This window comes from Nothobranchius furzeri, chromosome 18 (genome assembly GCF_043380555.1).
Source record: "Nothobranchius furzeri strain GRZ-AD chromosome 18, NfurGRZ-RIMD1, whole genome shotgun sequence".
Classification (NCBI taxonomy): Eukaryota; Metazoa; Chordata; class Actinopteri; order Cyprinodontiformes; family Nothobranchiidae; genus Nothobranchius; species Nothobranchius furzeri.
Window position 1 is genome coordinate 20,621,908 of NC_091758.1, and position 20,030 is coordinate 20,641,937.

The window sequence follows — 20,030 nt, forward strand, 5'->3', positions numbered from 1 at the left end:
AAATCTTAGAGTTTCATCATCTATTTTCTATCAGAAGCTAATGCAGGAGATAGGTGTAGGAGCTGGGACGTAATTTTGGGGGGGGACGGGTGGGACATGTCCCCCCCACTTTTTCAAAAGGCAGTTTTGGTCCCCTGCACTTTTTTCCGTCCAAAAACAATGTTACGCTCCATTAAATGGATTGGTTGAGCACTAGGACCGAAACGGAAACCGGTTTACTATTAGACCCGCCCAAAAGCTAATCTATTGGCTCTGCTAATACTTGCTAACGTATTATTGGCTGTTGCTGCTGTCACTCAAGTTGTAAACAGTCAGAACGTGCTCACGTTGTTTTGCTAGTTTGGAGCCGCTAGGGAACACCGGTACTGAGTCACATCGTCAACTAGACGCTGTGTAATATCAGAGCTCAGCTCAGCTTTCATTACATAACATTTGAATAAGTGTTCATTTGTGAGTCTTTGGTAGTTAGGCACAGCCAGGAGGCAGCATGTCAAGAAAACAAAAAGTGGATATAAGAGACTTCTTTCAAAGTCAAAACGTAAGTTGGAACATGTGACACCCCTGCATTAAGCTCAGACTAACCTCCTCCTTCACACACATACTCAAAACTAACTTTTACAAACTCATCTCCTCCACATAACTGACTCCTCAGACACAATTTATTCGTATTATTATAATTATTTTTTTTATTATTATTACTATTATCATCATAATTATTATTACTAGTAGTAGTAGTAGTAGTAGTAGTAGAAGTGTAACTTCAAAACTTTTATCATTTAACTTTATTGTAAACTTATCTATTGCAATGTATATGTTCACATTAAAAAGCTCTGAAAAATGAACAGTATCATCATCGTCAACAGATTTTTTAAGCTTAATGTCAAAGATGTACACTTTTCATTAGATTTATCTTATTTTTTCCATTTATTTTTGTGTGTGTTGAAATGCAACAACTGTTTAAACACTTTTAAGGGAAAAAAAACATTTAATATGTTTTTATACACTCAAATGTTAGGGTGATGATCATGTGTAAAACATTAGTTCAGCATGTCCTCTAACACAGCAAATGAACAAACGGCCAGATCTCAGGAGGGACCGTTTATGTATAAATAATTTTTATACTTTTGACTAGGCCTGGGAAAGTAACAAATTTTGCTGGACGATATTTTGTCCAACAAATTGTTGATGATAAACGATATTGTCAACATTATCTAGACCAAAATAACCACTAATATAATGTTAATATATCATAATAATGCAAGTACACCCTTTAAAATGCAACAAATAAACCTTCATTTAACATTGAAATGTCCAGAACCAGAACTTCTAAATGAATAAAAATAACAAACAAAAATTAAATAAAAAAGGAATCTCACTCCCTGTTAGAAAATGTTGCACCAAAAACAATAAAAAAAGACCAAAAACAATAAATACAATAGCCTGTCCATTGTCAACAGCCAAAACTGCACTTCAATAATGATAATAAATAAAAATAATAATAGAGTTGTACATTTTTTAACTTTGATATATATATATATATATATATATATATATAGAGAGAGAGAGAGAGAGAGAGAGAGAGAGAGAGAGAGAGAGAGAGAGAGAGAGAGAGAGAGAGAGGATGGAAAAATTATTGAGATGGGCACATGACGTGTCAAGGGGTCTTTACATAACACCCCCCACCCCAAATCCGCACAAGCCTGCTGTGTCCCCCCCACTTCTGAAATCAAAATTTCGTCCCTGTGTAGGAGACTATTTTCATGTTTAGCCTGCATGAAAAAGTCAGAGTGGCTGATTTCAATCAGAAATAATCATTCAAATTAGATTTTAGTTCACCACATCTTTAAGAGAACTTTTACCTTGCAAAGTTTTGAAACATGTATTGTGTAATGTATAGTACTCAAACAACTTGAGGGCGAGGCCCTGAAAACCTTTGTCAGCATATTAAGATACTCTTAAATTCCCATTTACAAATTTGTCACCAACAGTGACGGTTTAACAGTAACTTCTTATGGGCCTTTTTTTAATCGGTACCTACTCTGTGTGACTCGTTTCTGAGCGGTTTCAAGCCATTTTCATTTGTAAAGGTACTAGTTTGCCTCCCCTTTTTTACTACCTGCTATGATGTGAATCAGAGCGTACCGAGCTGGGTCAAAAACGTGACATCAGAGACTGTCAGTCACTGATTGGCTAAGGGGTGGAGTCACTAGGTGTGTTTCCATTGCCAGAACGTCAGGGTAAATTCTGGGACGGAGAAAATGACCGGGAGATACGATGTCCCATTCCTCCCAGCTGTTAAATGTCTCCATTCAAATTCAGCCCTTTCAGGATTTTGTACAGACTTAGCATATCACGACTACTTTGGCAGTGTGATGTCACTGATTAGCACCGAAAATCGTCCACAGTAACATTGATAAAAATAAAAGCATTTATTCTGTCAGAATATCATAATTTCATTCATTCATTCAAATTTATTAAACAGGAAAATAAAACTCTCAACACACAGTCTTAAGGCTATGCAGCCACCTTCTTCAGTGGTTACAGGTGTGTCGGTCCACTTAATGAAAAACTATTTTTCTTTTAATTAGACTTTGCAGTGATGTTGTCCTATTATCTTGTGGAATCACACACATGTTGAGCAAAATCGAGAAGAGCCGCATCAAGTAGTGAAAATGCCCATTTTACAGGGCTTATCCTGCTTGATTGAATACAGTGTCCAAGACTGTTTTCTGGACAGCCATCAAATCTGAAGTGTTCTATATGATTGTGTGGCCTACTGAACCAGACAGGCCATTAAAAATTAAGAATTTAGCTAAGAATGTGACACCATGAGTGACATTTATTAAACTTTTTCATATAATTGAAATTATCTGACATATTCAATTTGGGACTTTCATTAGCTGTCAGCCAAGGCCACCCCTAGGAAATTGTTGCCCCCCCCAGGAAAAGCCAGTATTAGCAAATCATATTAATGTTCAGCCAAAACATATATGGATCAAGTTTATTCAAGACATAATTGTAAAACAAAATAAAATATTACAATTAATGAGTAAAGAAATAATCAGAATTAAAAAAAGACATGTTTCTGTTGCTCACCATTTTAAAATTTTTTTTATTGCCTTAGTTTTATTTTTTTGTGAACACAGCAACACAAGTGAATTAACCTAAAAAATGCATTTTTAAATAAAATTTGAGATAACATGTTAAATAACTGAAATGTATTTTTCTGAAATGTTTGTGTTTGTAAAATTTAAGTTAAATGTTTTGGATACGTACTGTTATTTTATTAAAACGAATAAAGGTGCAAAGCAGCACATCGCCACAGGCTAAATTCTCCCAGAGTTACGACAAGGACCAATTTGGTGTGCCACCCCAAAAATGTATTTGGCCCCATCTGCCCACCCTGTCAAAATTTTCTGGAGGCGCCCCTGCTGTCAGCTGCTATGTTCAAAAGTCAAAGAATTAAATTACTGACATAAATACATCTTTGATGATTGTTTAAGAATATGTACTTACTTAATATATGTACTTGTATGTATTTAAATGAGCTGGCATTTTGTAAATTGGTCACAAGGTTGTTTTCATTGTGCACTCACCATGTAGACGTCGAACTCATCGAGGCACCTGAAAGGCGACTCAATGATCTCCCAAAGGGAGAGCATGAAGCACACCATGGAAAAGGTGCGCTCACCGCCAGATAGTGACCTCATGTCATTCACACCATCTTTGTGTCGGCCCAGAGGCTTTACCTTTGGGTCAGAACAGGTTTGCATGTAACTCGTACTGATGGGTTATAGGGGATTTTGTAAAAACAACCTAAAATCTTCACGGGGGGGCATCTCAGTGATGTATCTGAATTAAAGTAAGCATCATTAAAGAAAAAGAGACTCGAGAAAAAAATAAAATACTGTTATTTCACATTTAATAATTAGACACAGAAGGCTGTAATGATTGTACGGTTACCATGATGGGTATGAATACACTCATCCTGAGAATGAATGTCATAGATTTGGGTTTTTAGTCATCATTCAAGGGTGGAATGACTGTAGAACATAAAAGGTCAGTGTCATGATTCTCGTGCCGAGGTGAGTGCTCCTCCTCAATTAACCACCTTTGAGGTTCTGTGTTCCACAGGTGAGGAGCGGAGGGGTACCAGCTGTGCCGAATAAATCATTAGGAGCTCGGGTTTGAAAGGAGGATGGAGACACCACTCTAAGCCGGATGATTACTCCAGTTTTTGGTAACGCCGCTACTCGTACTCGTTTGAATCCTAGTAGTTTTGCTCTCTCGTATTTTGGATTATTGGATTTTGACCTTGGACTGTTTTTGGATTCCGACTTTGAACTTGCTCCTGAACCCCCGTCTGTTTGTCCCGTCTAGGATTATCACCACTACCTTCACCTACTCTGCTACGAACCACGGATCTTCATACTACGTCCCATCCTCCTCCACGGCTCCTGTATCTCCCCTCTCCGCTTCCTCACCTCCCGCCCGGCTGAGTCTCCGCACTCGTTCACCTCGGCCCACCACTTCCCCCACAGCTCTCTGAACTAGGACTCTGAACACCACCTCACGGCTTCAATCACTGGACTTCCAGTTCTCCTTTGGTTTCAGTTTTTGCTAATAAAGACTTTAATTTCCTACCTCCTGACTCCCGTGTTGATTCTGCATGTCTTGGGTTAGACGCCTTCCACAAGTCATGACAGTCAGTGATTATAAAAACAAAAATTGGTTGCACAAGTCACAAAGTATTAAGGATTTTCTCTCATCCACAAAAAGTTATACAGTGTCATATCTCGACAAGGCCATACCTTATTAATTTTCAGTTAGTAAAAATAATTGACTGCGGATGGTAGCTTTTCTTTCCCACTGCAAATAATTACTTGTCTGACAGCACTTGTTTGATTGTTTCAAGATTCATCTGTCACCTTCATCTGAAATTAAACAGGTTAGGATGTTGATGTCATGTTGGGTGAGAGTTTCCTGACCCACGACATGCAGAATCATCACAAGAACCGGCAAGTAAGTAAAACGTTCTTTATTATTTAATGAGAGGAACGGGAACAGATGACGTGCAGGCTGGCAGCAAGACTCCAGGAGAGGATTCTGAGGAGGGAGACAGAGCGAGTATATGGAGGGAAGGACGGAGGATAATCTTAGGAGTGGAGCTTACTGATAGCAGATAGTGGTGAGGGCCTCAGGAAGGGCTAGGTCAGGTCCGGGTGAGCAGGAAGGCTCCAGGAGGAGAAGGAACTGTTGAACCAGAGAGGAGGTAGGAGCGGAGGCTTGGCGAGGGCAGGTGAGCGGCTGAGAGCGGGCGGCCAGGGGAGGAGACAGCGTGATCTGAAGTACAGGAATCCGAGCTGGTATGGAGATAGTGGAGTGTGGAGTGGAACCTGGAGCAGAGCGTAGTAGTCAGGGTCTTTTTTGGTCGACAGGAAATCCAGGAATTAATATACAAGATCTGGTACACAGACTAGAACTAGAGAAACACAAAATCAAAAACAAGTCAGAGGCTAGAGCTACCCAAAACTGAGCAATCATCCGGCGTGGTGAAGTGTCACACTGCTCCTTAAATCCCCTGGGCCTTGATGATGAGATCAGCTGCAGCTGGTGGCTCTCAGACATGCCCACCTGAAACAATACTCAGAGAAAACAGGTTACATGCAGGAGGCTCACCACGGACCGTGACAGTTGAAGAACAACCCAGGAATCAGCCAGGCTCAAATCAGTGTCGCTGTCCTAGGGTTGGGCATCGTTTCATTTTTAACGATTCCGATTCCTATTCCTTGTTTCGATTCCGGTTCTTATCGATTCCCGATTCCGATTCTTTCAAGGCATGACATGCTTTACTTGAGCCAGCTAACCACAAGTCCTACTTGATGAAATAATCTGAACTTTAACATGAATTTTAATTCTATGAACAACAACATCACCTTCACTTAGACAAAAACATGTTTTGGAGAAACAAAGAAAAAGACTTGCAGCACAACCAGTGTGTTTGTTTCTGACCACAACCAAAGTCTGGAAGAAGCCTCTGGGATGAGAGGCTAAATGTCTCCAACATATCCAGAAACGTCCAGCTGTTTTCAGCTAACACTCTCAGGATGATCATGTCGAGGATGACTGAGAACTACACCTCCATGCTGCAGCAGCATTCAGTCAGAACAGGAAGTGAAACTTAAATGTAGCTGCTGTCAGTAACAATCTAACAGATTTTAAACATTAAAACTCTCTACAGGAAAGGAAATTAAAATGTTTACAGCTTTGTGTGTGATTTATTATTATTACTGTGGCAGAAGCTGGTGTGGTCCACCAGAGAAGCTGCTCTAGCATGATGACTAATTATTCTACAGGTTATTGTTCAGCCCTCTGATGCTCACACACACACACACACACACACACACACACACACACACGCGCACACACACACACACACACACACACACACACACACACGAGTGTTGGTGAGCGGCTGCGTCTGACTGCTGACGCTCCGTGTGTGTTTTTATTTCTGCAGTGAGACAAACTCACCTCACACCGTCCAGAGTTTGTTCTTGAAGCATCTATTAAATCCACCGTGTTGACGTATTTTAACAAGTTTCCTCAACACTACAGGAGTTAAAGTTTACATCCCGGAGTAAAAGTTCGGCAGACGCGTTTGTTTATATCTGGGTGGGGGGAGGGGGGACTCGGTGCTGCACACAGACAGCTGGTGTGATCAGCTCTGAAAAGCGTTGATCACAATTTGCAGATCACGTTTATTTTTCACGGAGATTGGCCGCGAATTCCTCTTCCGGTCAGCATTCTAGGAATCGAAACTAGGAATTGAAAAAAAAAACTGAACAATTCCGGGAAAAACAAACAGTTGGAACCAATTCCAATCAATGCTTGATGCCCAACCCTACTGTCCACTGTGAAGCCAGTTCTACATCCTCATGGACTGGGAGGACCAAGAAAGAAAGAAGAAGCACCTTCGAAGGAGACTGAAACCTGCATCTGTTCATGTGGGCGATACACTTGTCTTTTAGACTAACATTAAAAGTACAATATGTAAGAATGAAGTAAGAATGACATCCTGTGGTTAAATTAGGGTATTGCAGTCCATTTTTATAAACAAAAAGTTACTCTCTCGCTCCCATTCAGTGAGTTTCATGGCTGTTGCCAGTTACGTATTAGCGCCAGAAGATTCTACATGAAAAGCAAAGACGAGTCATACACGGTAAGGGTGAAAAGTAGACAATACATTGTCTTATCTGGTGTAAGCAGTCTTGGGTGTTTTACGATAAGGAGCACTTAGTACACTTATTACAATGGTAGGGGAATTGTGGTTGTTTGCTGTCTTGCTGTTATAGTTCTCATTAACTCATTAAAGGAGTAAAACGCCATGATTGACTCATTATTCACTTCGCACATACAGTAAAGGCCAAACGTTTGGATACACCTTCTCATTCAATGTGTTTTCTTTATTTTCATGACCATGACCATTTAAAAAGAGGCCAACAAGTACTAAACACCTCTGGGAACTTCTTCAAGACTGTTGGAAAACCATTTCAGGTGACTACCTCTTGAAGCTCATCAAGAGATTGCAAACAGTGTGCAAAGCAGTAATCAGAGCAAAGGGTGGCTATATTTAAGTAAATAGAATACAAAACATGTTTTCAGTTATTTTACCTTTTGTGGTTAAGTACATAACTCCACATGTGCTCATTCATACTTTTGATGCCTTCAGTGAGAATCTACCAAAGTAAATGGTCATGAAAATAAAGAAAACACATTGAATGAGACAGATGTGTCCAAACTTTTGGCCTGTACTGTACATTTCACTGTAATGTTGAGTTGTTGTTAAATTAAAAAGTCGCTTATGAGATTTTTAGAGCCGACTATGTTCTAATTCCCTGTTAGCACTGTTAGGTCAAAAGAATAGAAGAAATTAGAATAGAAGTTCATTGTCATTGAACCAGCATCCCAAAACAACGAGATTACAATTTCAGAACAACCCATCCAAGATTTGACATACAACAACATAACAGGACACAGCATAAAAGAATCAGGCTGAACTGTGGGCAGGCAATCTTTATGGCACTACCACTTGTACAGGAGTCAAACTAGAAAGAGAAGAAAAACCAATGATGGGCAGCAATGGAGGTTCAGGAAAAACGTTGATAGGCAACATAAATTGCACAGTCATGAACATAAATCCACAGGACGAGGGCAGGAGGGGATGGAACACCCCGTTGAACCATGAGAGAGTCTGCAGCATCCAGTGCGCACTTCCTCCCTCGCTTGCGGAGATGGTGACTGAGACATAAGGATAAGCAAAGTGAGCAATGAATCCTTCATGGCTCCATGACCTTACACCCAGATCCACAGTTCCACGTCAGGAATAGATTGGGGGGGGGGGGACAGAGCAACCCTCTGTATTCAAGTTTTGAGTTCTTCAGCCAAGGCTGAGCAGAGTCAGATTCAAAACACAATTTATTGTTTTGGAGCAGGCCAGAGATAATGTTTTCTCTTCGACTTTCAGTCTTTACTGGTTTCAGGGGTATCCAATCACCCAAATAATGGGGTTTAGCTTCCTCTATGCCATGAAGTAGTATTCTTCATTATGGCATTCATCCTGAGTGCGAGATGAGGAATTGCCATCGGATGGCTACACAGCTTGCCCAGCTTGTGATTTAGGGATGTGAATCTCCACCGCTGAGGCCGATTCGATTTGTATCTCGATACGCTGCCAGAGATACGATACATTAACAATACGGTGAAACCCTGAGCCAAAACTATTTGAAAAGATTTATCCCTGCTTGCATGAGATGAGGCGTTCAGTGCGTCTCAAAAAAATTAAGACAGCAGGTAAACTAAGAAGTAATCGATGTAACAATGGATTTTACCGACGAGAAACATGCATGGAAAGATACACTGCAATATGCCCGTCAGTGGTAACCAATGCCCACTGAAGCTACCGCTAACATCATGAACAAACCACCGGTTCAGATTGGTGAATCTCTCCAACCCTATTGTGATTCATCTCAAGTCATTTCTGAGTCTGAGTGCCTAAAGCACAGCAGTATCCTTCCTGTAGTTCAGGGATTTTTTCAATTGTCCCAGACAGCTCCATACATTTCCGATACACCAGATAACTGCTCACTTTAATCAGCTGAAACCCAGTAATCATAAATCTAGAAATCTATACGTCTCTTGAATCTTCCACAGAATGTAGCGAAAAACCAAGTGCGTTCCGTCCGGGTGTGTGGGAGCTCCCTTCTCTGTTCGGAATGTTGTAAAAATGTTATTAATTGCGTTTAGAGACCAGTTAACCAGATTCATTTTTATTTATTTATTTATTCATTTTTTATTTTGAATCCAGAAAGAATCCAAAGATTCACTGTTGGAGATTTTTAATGTATCACTGTCTTAAATGTTCCTTTTTAAGTAATCACATGTTAATCATATGTTGTGAAGTAGAAGTAAAGCCTGGTTCATGCTTCTCCGTCAGCTCCACAAGGGACAGACACGCACGGATTGACGGAAGCGTTTTGCTCTCATACTTCTCCGTGTCCTGGAGAGTGTTGCAAAGCAATTCCCCGGCAGGACAACAGAGGGCGTAGCGCTGTTCTGTGGTATCCTGTCATGTATCGGTCCAAGATAGTGTGTTTATATTGTGTTTTTTTGTATATAAGAGACTTTTTAACACAGAGAAATTTGTCTCTCATTCTCCTCCACCTCTTCATGCGTTCGTCACCTCTAAACCCACGTTTCCTGTCATTTCCGTCCACAAATAAAACACTTGCTGCGTATCTTTTCACTCCTCCAGTCAGGGGAATTAAACGATCATGTTTTTAGAGTTTTTTCGCGAGGTATTCTTCAAGCTTCTCCGTGTCTGACGCTAGTTATCCTCGGCTCTCTTTATGTTTTTGAGGGCGCAATGCCGGCGGTGTAGACGACAGCGGCATCCTGACCAATCACAAGCTTGCGTTGTCCGTCTCGACTGACGGATGTTTAGAAAAGAGAGCTCGACTCCGTCCGTCCTCGCGGAGCTCTCCGGCAGGCTCGCAAGGACGTTGTGTGTCTCCGCACTGACGCAGACGGAGAAGCATGAATCAGGCTTAAGCCACAAAGTTCTTCCCTCTTGGCTCTGTGGGATGCGGCCTGATGTTTATCTGTAGGGGGCTGGGAAGGGTCTGCTTGGCAACAGGGAAGTTAGCAGCCACCCCTGTAACTTGAGACTCCCTTTTTAGAAGGTCCCGCCTTAGATAGAAAACAGCGTTATTGGTTAAGTGTGGACAGTGATGGATCACACTTTGTCTCTGTCTGCCTGTGTTTCAATAAAACCAGCTGAAGAAAGAGAACACGCCAGAGTTCATCAGACAAGGGCCTTGGACAGGCTTGTGGCTGGTTGCTCTCCGCCATCTCCTCACAGCATAAAAAACCTACTGACGTCTCTCCTGTGTGGGTTCATTTCAGGGTTCAGTTTCAGGATTTAAAAATACCCAACATTCACTCTGAGAAGAGACAGGACAAAGAGCCTTGGAATGATAAAGGGCAGGAGAGAAAAGCATCTGCTCACTCCAGAGTGCCAGGAGAAAAAAAAGTTTTTGAGTACAACTAAAATATACAGTGGCTTCTTAGGGGTACAAGAAATAACTTCTGGGCCGTTCCTGTTTACTGGCTTTGTTTCTTTAAACAACTCTGAGCTTTATGCCTTCTGATGTCAAATTACAAATGCTGGCACTGCACAGGCTCGTCAACCCCACAGGCTCACAGATTGCAAACAAAGACTATGTCCCTCTTTGACCATTCTGAAAAGACAAAAACCGACAACCCGTCAGCCGGCTGATAATGAAATCTGTGTCGATGTAATGTTCCTTCCAACATGATTAACTCATTCACTGCCAGCCGTTTGCTGAGCAGAATAGCCCTTCACTGCCAGCGTTTTCGCAGTTTTTTTTAAGAGTCAGAACGTTGCGCTCTATGATGATGTCAGCATCAAAACTACCAAAACTAAGACAAAAACCTCTTACATCAGAAAGAATCAGCATGTTTCGAGGGTTATCCGTTCTTTTATAATCCGTTGTCGAATTGTGATCGGCAGAAGCTTTTCCGGTTCACGCCTCACTTTCTTTACAGCAGCGGCCCAAAACGATCTCCTAACACATGAATTTTCTGCTTTCTGATCACGTGATGTGTGACGTATGCGGATGAAGATCGACTTTAGAGCTGGGATGTTTGTTCTTATGGTGCGGGGGCTCGTTCTGATGCCCACACAGTAAAAAAAAAATGTGAATGACGATGATAGGTTTTTTCTGTATTTAATGTTCCCTTTTGAGTCTTGAAGAATGTCTCAGGACATTCTTTCCTTTCCAGTATTTTGACTGTGTAAATGCTCCTCTGTAGGCCTGCTGATATCTCTAGAATGCGGTTACCTCTGTAACTCGAGAAGGCCCAGCCTTCTTCGTCCTGTCTTTCAATAAAACTTACTGTGGGACAGGGAAGAGCAGCAAAGGTATGGCGGGGTTTGTGCCACGTCTTCCCTCCGCTGTTTGGCAACACAGCGTAAAACGAACTAACTCCTCTCTGTGTGTATTCATTTCAGGTTTAAGGGTTAAGGAATTTAAAAATAACCCAACAGACGACTTTAGTCGTCAATGGCAGTTAGTGGGTTAAGACATTAGACTTTTTGTGTTTTTTTTTATTCTTACATATTGCTCCTTTAAGGTTCTAGAATGGCTTTCCTAAAGCCCAGATCTCAACTCAATCAAAAATCTCTGGTCTGTGCCATGAAACCTATGACTTTGAACCAATTATGCCAGAAGTTTGTTTGTGGCCACAAAAAGCACAACCTACCCAGATATTACTGGGGTGTGTGTTGATATCTCAACCTAAATGTATCATTTTGATCATGTGTGGAAAACGAGAGAATCCAAATCATGTTTTTGAAGTTATAGATCAACTAATCATTCCCCATTGGAAGAAGATCGGCTCAAATCAGACAATAAAATACACATGACACAATGCCGATGATGAGAAAAACAACACGTACTGTGATGGAGAGTGTCTCGTTACTGTGATCAAAAATCATAGAACCGCAGCAGTTCTTCTTTATCAGAAAGTTATTGAAGTATAACTTACATCTGACTGAGAGGGACCTACAGAAGAAACAGCACAGTACAACCACAGCATTACAGCACATTCATTCATTCACAAACTGCCATTTTAAAATGTATTTACCTTCTCATTATTTTGTATCGGTTCTGTCGATCCGACATGATGATTTTGAGTCGATCGATGAACTTCCGTAAATCTCTAACTTGGTTGGTTTTCTCTTTGTAAAGAGAGAGAGCCTCAGCGTATTCCCTAATGATGTCAGAGGGAAGAAAATGACACAAAGTAAACATTTCTGATTTAAGACATATAAAACAAGGTCAATAAGATGATTTAAGGATGGCCATGAGGCAGATTTGATTAGGATATGGGGGGAAAGCCACTCAGTGGAAGCAGAAGCCTCATTAAACAAACTGAACGTCATCTAAATCTCCTTTATGTTCCTTTTTGCTTTAGCTGTCCTGTGCTTCCCATGCACATCAGTCTGCCTCTGTGTTTTTCTCTACGTGTGTGTTCCAGTCACTTCCTTTTTCACTTGGCTGATCATTTTCCAGGAGCTTCTCTTATTCCTCTGTCATCTCTTCTCCACTGCCTTTAACCCAGAAATGAGTCTGAGCTTGAAGGCAGTCTCATTTCCTAAAATGCATCTGGCAGAGAGATAAATAAGGAAGGAGGTGAAGTTTGTTGGGCCAGCTATGCGACGGGATGCTTGCTGGGATCAGTGTTGTGCTCAGAAATACTGGAAGTATTTAAACACCTGTAGCCTCGACTCCCTTTTCCCTCCTGCCCCTTCCTGTCCTCCGTTATGCTTTCTTTATTTAAGCCTTGCTTCAACCTATTTTTATTATCTTGCTGTGTTTGACGTTGTTTTTCAGTACATCTGTTGAGTTGTTTGCATCTTCATTTCTTTAGTCCTACAGATTTTACCTCATGTCTATGCTTTATGGGGGGTTATAGCAATCAGTCAGATCCCTCAATCCCTTTGCCGACCACCCACATAACCAGGGTAGGAGAAGTGTTTTGTCCAACAACACAACAGTAGAATGCCCAGGAAATAGCTGGATTAAAACCAGCAACCCTTGCAAAACTGGGCGACCTGCTCTACCCCCACAGGACACTAACATGAGTTCATTGTCTCTGATCCCCCTGCAGTTTGTTTTTATGACCAGGTCACATAAAGCAGATCAGAACGCCACTCGCAGCTGCCATCCTTGTCGCCATTTTCAGTTGAATTCATAAACACAGTTAGCACATTCTGTGTCATTGGCTGGTGTTAATAGATGCTGAGTGTGTGTGACTCCCAGCCACAGAAGAGTTTAAAATCGATCAGAGAATGATAAGAGTTCACAACAACAGCTGATTTAAAACAGCTTTTAGGGGTTGATACTGGCACACCTGAAATAACGAGACACAGCCTGTGACCTGGGTAGTAGTGATGCGCGGGTTAGTTTTTTTCAACCCGCCGGTACCACAGATTTGATAACGTCTGACCCACACCAAACCGCCCCGCATCACTAGGCCTACTTTTACAACCCGCGCCGCCCCGACCCGCCTCATTAAAAACACGTTATTGGTTTATTCAGACAAAGGTGCGTTAAACAGTCCCCCAAACTGGCACTGGAAAATGATAGTAACATTTACATTTTTAAAGGCTAAAATAAAAAATAATAAAATAGGCAGATAAAGTTGAAAATTTTATTAAATAAGGGTTATTTTTGTTTGTTACCCTACTAATAGTGCAATAAACCAATACAGAAACAGCACCTAGAGCCCCTGCTTGGGCAAACAAAATAGGAAAACATTTTACAACTTTTATCAAACATTTTGAAAGTCAACAAACGCATTTCCTGTTATGTCCTTGTTTTTGTCCAGCAAATGCTGCTGTTTTTGTCTGCGCTGATTACCTCACTGAACCTTTCCCAAACACGCGATTTAGCAGTTTGTCCCTCCTTTCTTTTAAGAATGTAAACTCCCGAATGAATTTTATCCAAAATATTGTCCTCCATCGTTTTGTTGACGTGGCTGCCTGCCACCTGCTTGGAGCTTAGGCACACTTCACTGGCACTTTCTGTACATGCCTACATCATGAGGTCAAAGGTTACCTGCGCGGAGCTAGGTTTTAAAACGTGACCGTGTTTAAATAACTGTCTTAAATATTGAGTTTTAAAAAATTAAGCATTGCTTAATGTCTTTATCCTCAGTATGCACACACACACACACACATATATATATATATATATATATATATATATATATATATATATATATATTTAATAAACCCGCCCCAAACAGCACCGCACTGAAGTAAAAATTTATTGACCCGACCCAACCCGACCCGCAAATAACCCACGGGTACTGCGGGTTAGAAGTCAATCCGCGCATCACTAGTGTGTAGATAAAACTGTCTCTCTACACTGTGATCCTCTGTAGAAAGACACGTGCACACTAAAAGGTCAGAGTTGTTTACAGAAACCCTCACCGAACCACCTGCTCCTGCTTGCCGTGGCCACTCTCATACACCTTGAGCTTCTTCTTCAAGCGTGTGATTTCTGCATCGATGCTCTTGGTGCTGCTGGAGACGTGCTGCCGATCGGGACTGATCTGAGTTGCTTTGGCCACATATTCCTGTTAAAACATAGTTTTGGTCTTAAGCTATGCATTACATCCAGCGAGAATAATAGGGAAGGAACTACACACAATAAATAAGATCAGTCAAATTGTATTTATATAGCGCCTTCCACAAACCTTGCGGAAGCCCAAGGCACTGAACACAACATAAAATAAAACCACAGAAGAAGAATCAAATTAATAAAAACAGCATTAAAAAATTAGATAAAAAGGTCATATCACCAGCAATTAAGATAAGAACATCCGATAAAAATGTGACTTCAGGCGACTCTTAAAAACCTGTAGTGATGGGGATTGTCAAATAACGAGTGGCAGCTCACTCCAGAGAGTAGGCGCCAGGACCGAGAAGGCACATCTAACAACTCCTGCTCAGCTGAGCACAGAGATCATGAGGGAGAATGTGGATTTAATAACGCAGTTAAATACGGAGGAGCATTACCCTGTGGAGTCCGGATAACGTGCAGCAAAATCTTAAACCTAGCCCCAAAGGCCACAGGAAGCCAGTGAAGTGAGGCCGATACAGGGGTGATATGCTCTGTTTTCTGTGTCCATGTCAGCAGGCGCGCCTCAGCCTGCTTGACTCAGTCCAGCGTAAAGTGCATTACAATAATCAAGCCTCGACAGAACAAAAGCATGTAATACTGATTCAAACTGCTGTCTTGAGAACATGTACTTGATTTTAGCTAAACATCGCAAGTGGAAGAAGCTAGATTTCACCACCATGTTAATGTGAGCAACAAATTTTTGTTCTGAGTCGAGTCTCACCTCCAGACTACAAACTACAGACTGCTCGTAAGGTGATAGAACATCCAGGTCAGGAGCAGAGCTCCCACCCACCTTTCTAGTGAGAAGGGATGTGATGAGCTCAGTTTTAACATCATTCAGCTGGAGATAATTAGCTTCACCACATCTAAACAGATCAGAAGCTTTAACAAAATCTCCAAAACGCTTCAGTCTATTCGATCGACTCCCAAGCAGCTGGTTCTTCCTCCTGAGTTTGGACTCGTACGCAAACTGGACCATCTTTTCTTCTATCCTAGCATAAACAAAAGGAGGTTGATGTGAAAACTTCCACAACATGAAAGCTGGTGTGTTCATGTGAAAGCAGGAATGTTTTGTTGTACCTCAGCTTGTCTCGTTCTTCCTTCCCTTTAAAAAGTGCCTGATGGTTTTTCTGGATGTCTTCGTTCAGCTGTGTGCACTTATTCTCCAGCTGTGCTAGCTACTGCTTCAGATCACTCAAAGCCACCTGGGGTTTTCCATGTTTGGTTTCTGCAGTGTTCCCACTGATTTACAGGTAAAAATTATTAATCTGAGTGTATGAATTAGCCCAATAATAGTAGCCTTTTAAACACCTCCCCACCTTGTTTCCGCCTTGTTGATTTCCTGCTGAAGAAGACTTTGCTCCTGCTCTGACTGTCTGAGCTTGGTCAGAGCCCCAAAATAAACGAGCTGAAAGAGAAACGATGAGTCACTCAAAACAACATAGTTCTCACCTATTAGCTATTTTCAGAGTTAAAAACGGCATTTACGGCCTTCTGAATACCTCCTGTTCTTTTGCTGCTTTGTTGATGCTCTTTGCTTGCTGCTTAAACCTGAGACTATCCTCCGTAAGAGACTCCCCCTCCTCTTTTAGACCTTCAGTTCTCTTTTTGAGGAGCTGAAGCTTGTTCTCCACTTGTAAAATATTAGTCTATGTTTAAAAAAGTGAGAATGTTGTAATGTGTGAGCTGGGAGGTTTATATTTAACCTGTGACTCAGATCAGATGGTGAAGAAAGTCTGATGGGCTGAAGGATGGCGTATTACTGACCTGGCAGAGACTAAGGTTCTCCTGATGCTTGTTATCATTCTCATCCTTCTCTATTTCCTCCATCAGTTGCCATTTGGACTGCTTCTTCTCTTTTACCTGAAACATAAAATAAAATACTGCAAATTAGATAATCTCTTATAAAAACACATCAAGTCTTGCAAAATTCACGAACAAAAGAACCCTGAACATCATCCAAAACACCGTTTAGGGTCACAGGTCATGATTTAACAAAAAGAAAGAGATAAGAGGGTAAAAAACAAAAATGGCCTCCATGGGAGAATTGAGAGGCAAAAACCTCTGCTGACCAAAAATGACTTGAAGACTCATCTCAGTTAAGTCAAAAACATGATTCTAAACCTTTTGGGAAAAATATTTTGTGAACTGGAAAGTGTGTGTCCCTCTCCTTTTGGAGTAAAATCATACAGACACGGTGGTGGTAGTGTGATGGTCTGGAGCTGCTGTACAGCTCAAGGACCTGGACCACTTCCTGTATCTCATGGAACCATAAATTCTGCTCTCCGAGGCTATGTATGTCTATACTGCAGGCCTTGATGATCAATTTCGATTTTTTGAGTAAATCCAATTTTTTTTTGTGTGGCTGTTCACACTAGACTGAAATGCAACATTAAACTGTCTCCAGTGTGAAGGTTTCACGGCCCCAAAGTGACCCGCATGCACAGAAGACAAGAAATCACACTCGTGGAGCTGTAACCAGGAGCAGCCGAGTTGTGATGTAATCCTGATCCTGTGGATAAACTGTCAGTGGAAACTTTCACACCTGTTAATTATTCCGTTTTGGGCTGGAAACAGTTTAAAAAACTGTAAACTATTTTATTTCTTATTCCATTTTTGCTTCTTTTTTAAACACAGATAAGGCTTTTTCTTTACCTTGCTGACGTTTCGTTTGCGGCTGCAAAACATCCTCAGAGCTGATGCTGATGGTGGCGTCACTTCCTACTCCGTTTATCCGCGGGCAGCAGAGGACGTTGTCGCCCTCTGCTGCCCGCTCTCCCCTCTCCGACGATGCAGTCCCATGCACGATCCAATAAGTAAACTCCATCATCTCTGTTCATGGTCCCACATCCACGTCTCCTTATCTCTGTAGCTTCCTTTATCCATCTTTTGTATTTCTGTTGTTTGGGTGTTTATGATCCTTATGTTGTCCCAGACATACAACACATACAACACGCTTTAAAGACCTGCGGATGCCCAACATGGGCAATAAACAAAGGAAAACAACAAACAACAACAGAAAGAAAAGAACAACCTAAGCAAAGAACCAGAAACCCAGAAAGACAACAACCAAAACCAGTGATAACCCTACCATACATCAAAGGCATAACAGAAAAAGTAAGAGCAACAATGAAAAAACACAACATAAACACACCAACAAAACCATACACAACAGTTAGAAACAGAGTAGACCCAAAAGACAAGATACCAGCTGGACTTAAATGTGGAGTCATTTACAAAATCCCATGCAAACTCTGCAATAAAACATACATAGGAGAAACCGGACGCCACCTCAACACACGAACAATAGAACATAGAAAGGAGTGCGAGAAAAAACAAGTCGAAGACACACAAGAGCAGCAAAACAAGAAGCAGAAAGTACAATAAAGAAGTCTGCTGTAACAGATCACTGCACAAGAGAAAACCATATAATGGACTGGGACAACACAAGGATCATAAACACCGAACAACAGAAGCACAAAAGATGGATAAAGGAAGCTATAGAGATAAGGAGATGTGGATGTGGGACCATGAACTGAGACGATGGAGTTTACTGGATCGTGCATGGGACTGCATCATCGGAGAGGGGAGAGCGGGCAGCAGAGGGTGACAACGTCCTCTGCTGCCCGCGGATAAATGGAGTAGGAAGTGACGCCACCATCAGCGTCAGCTCTGAGGATGTTTTGCAGCCGCAAACGAAACGTCAGCAAGGTAAAGAAAAGCCTTATCTGTGTTTAAAAAAGAACCAAAAATGGAATTTGAAAACAAACACAGCAAGAACGTACAAAAAGATATTTTACTTCTTGTTCCCGCCGTCTTCCGAAAATGTTCCGGTATTCATTCATTCACGGAGAATCCCCCTCTCACGGAGGACAAACCACCTCCCACTCGTACTCATCTGTATTTTTAATTCCAAAACTTGAAACAGGATGTCCAGCCAGACTTCTGAACCCTCCTGTCAGCGCTTCTCCTCAGGAACATCCACACACGACGCTCACCTCCGCGGTGACGTAGGAGACGGATTTAATGAGACATGACCGTTCAGACTGCAGTCGCTTTCAAAAACATCAGATATGTGTTGGAATTTGTACTACATATCTCTATATATGGCCTAGAACATCCCGAAGGACAGTGTATGACCTTTGACCTTAAACAGGCTGTTGATGTTGAAGAAACCTTTAAAGCGTCTAAAGTATTACAAAGAAAAGTAGGAAACTTCTCCACAGTGAAATGTGACAGACTTCACAAACACTTGAGAAGTTGCTGCGGGCATAGGCCCAGGTTGGCTCGGATGACCATTTCACTCAGGTCATCTTTGTCTGGTGTTGAAATGTGTTTACTGATCAGAAACATTTTATTGTCGTCGTCATCTTCCTCCACTTATCCGGGTCCGGGTCGCGGGGGCAGCATCCCAACTAGGGAGCTCCAGACCGTCCTCTCCCCGGCCACCTCCACCAGCTCCTCCGGCAGGACCCCAAGGCGTTCCCAGACCAGATTGGAGATGTAACCTCTCCAACGTGTCCTGGGTCGACCCGGGGGGCCTCCTGCCGGCAGGACATGCCCAAAACACCTCCCCAGGAAGGCGTCCAGGAGGCATCCTGATCAGATGCCCAAACCACCTCAACTGACTCCTTTCGATCCGGAGGAGCAGCAGTTCTACTCCGAGTCCCTCCCGAATGTCCAAGCTCCTCACCCTGTCTCTAAGGCTGAGCCCGGCCACCCTACGGAGGAAACTCATTTCGGCCACTTGAATCCGCGATCTCGTTCTTTTGGTCATTACCCAAAGGTCCATAGGTGAGTATTGGGACGTAGATCGACCGGTAAATCGAGAGCCTGGCTTTCTGGCTCAGCTCCCTCTTCACCACGACAGATCGGCTCAGCGTCCGCATCACTGCCGACGCCGAACCAATCCGCCTGTCGATCTCCCGATCCCTCCTACCCTCACTCGTGAACAAGACCCCGAGATACTTAAACTCCTCCACTTGAGGTAGGACCTCTCCCCCGATCCGGAGTTGGCAAGCCACCCTTTTCCGGTCGAGAATCATGGTCTCAGATTTGGAGGTGCTGATCCTCATCCCAGCCGCTTCACACTCGACCGTGAACCTACCCAGCAAGAGCTGAAGGTCAGAGCTGGATGAAGCTAGGAGGACCACATCATCCGCAAAAAAGCAAAGACAAGATTCTCCTGCCACCAAACTCGACACATTCCACACCACGGCTGCGCCTAGAAATTCTGTCCATAAAGGTAATGAACAG

At 42.2% G+C, this 20,030-nt stretch overlaps 1 protein-coding gene across 1 annotated transcript in view; it reads right to left on the minus strand.

Moving 5' to 3' along the window:
- smc6 (structural maintenance of chromosomes 6) overlaps nt 1–20,030 on the minus strand; it is a 40,049-nt gene that overhangs the window by 1,321 nt on the left and 18,698 nt on the right. Inside the window, 9 exon segments of the mRNA XM_070546776.1 lie at nt 3,597–3,749; nt 12,041–12,146; nt 12,229–12,354; nt 14,582–14,727; nt 15,568–15,766; nt 15,855–16,016; nt 16,094–16,182; nt 16,277–16,423; nt 16,542–16,637. Coding sequence (XP_070402877.1) covers nt 3,597–3,749; nt 12,041–12,146; nt 12,229–12,354; nt 14,582–14,727; nt 15,568–15,766; nt 15,855–16,016; nt 16,094–16,182; nt 16,277–16,423; nt 16,542–16,637 — 1,224 coding nt within the window.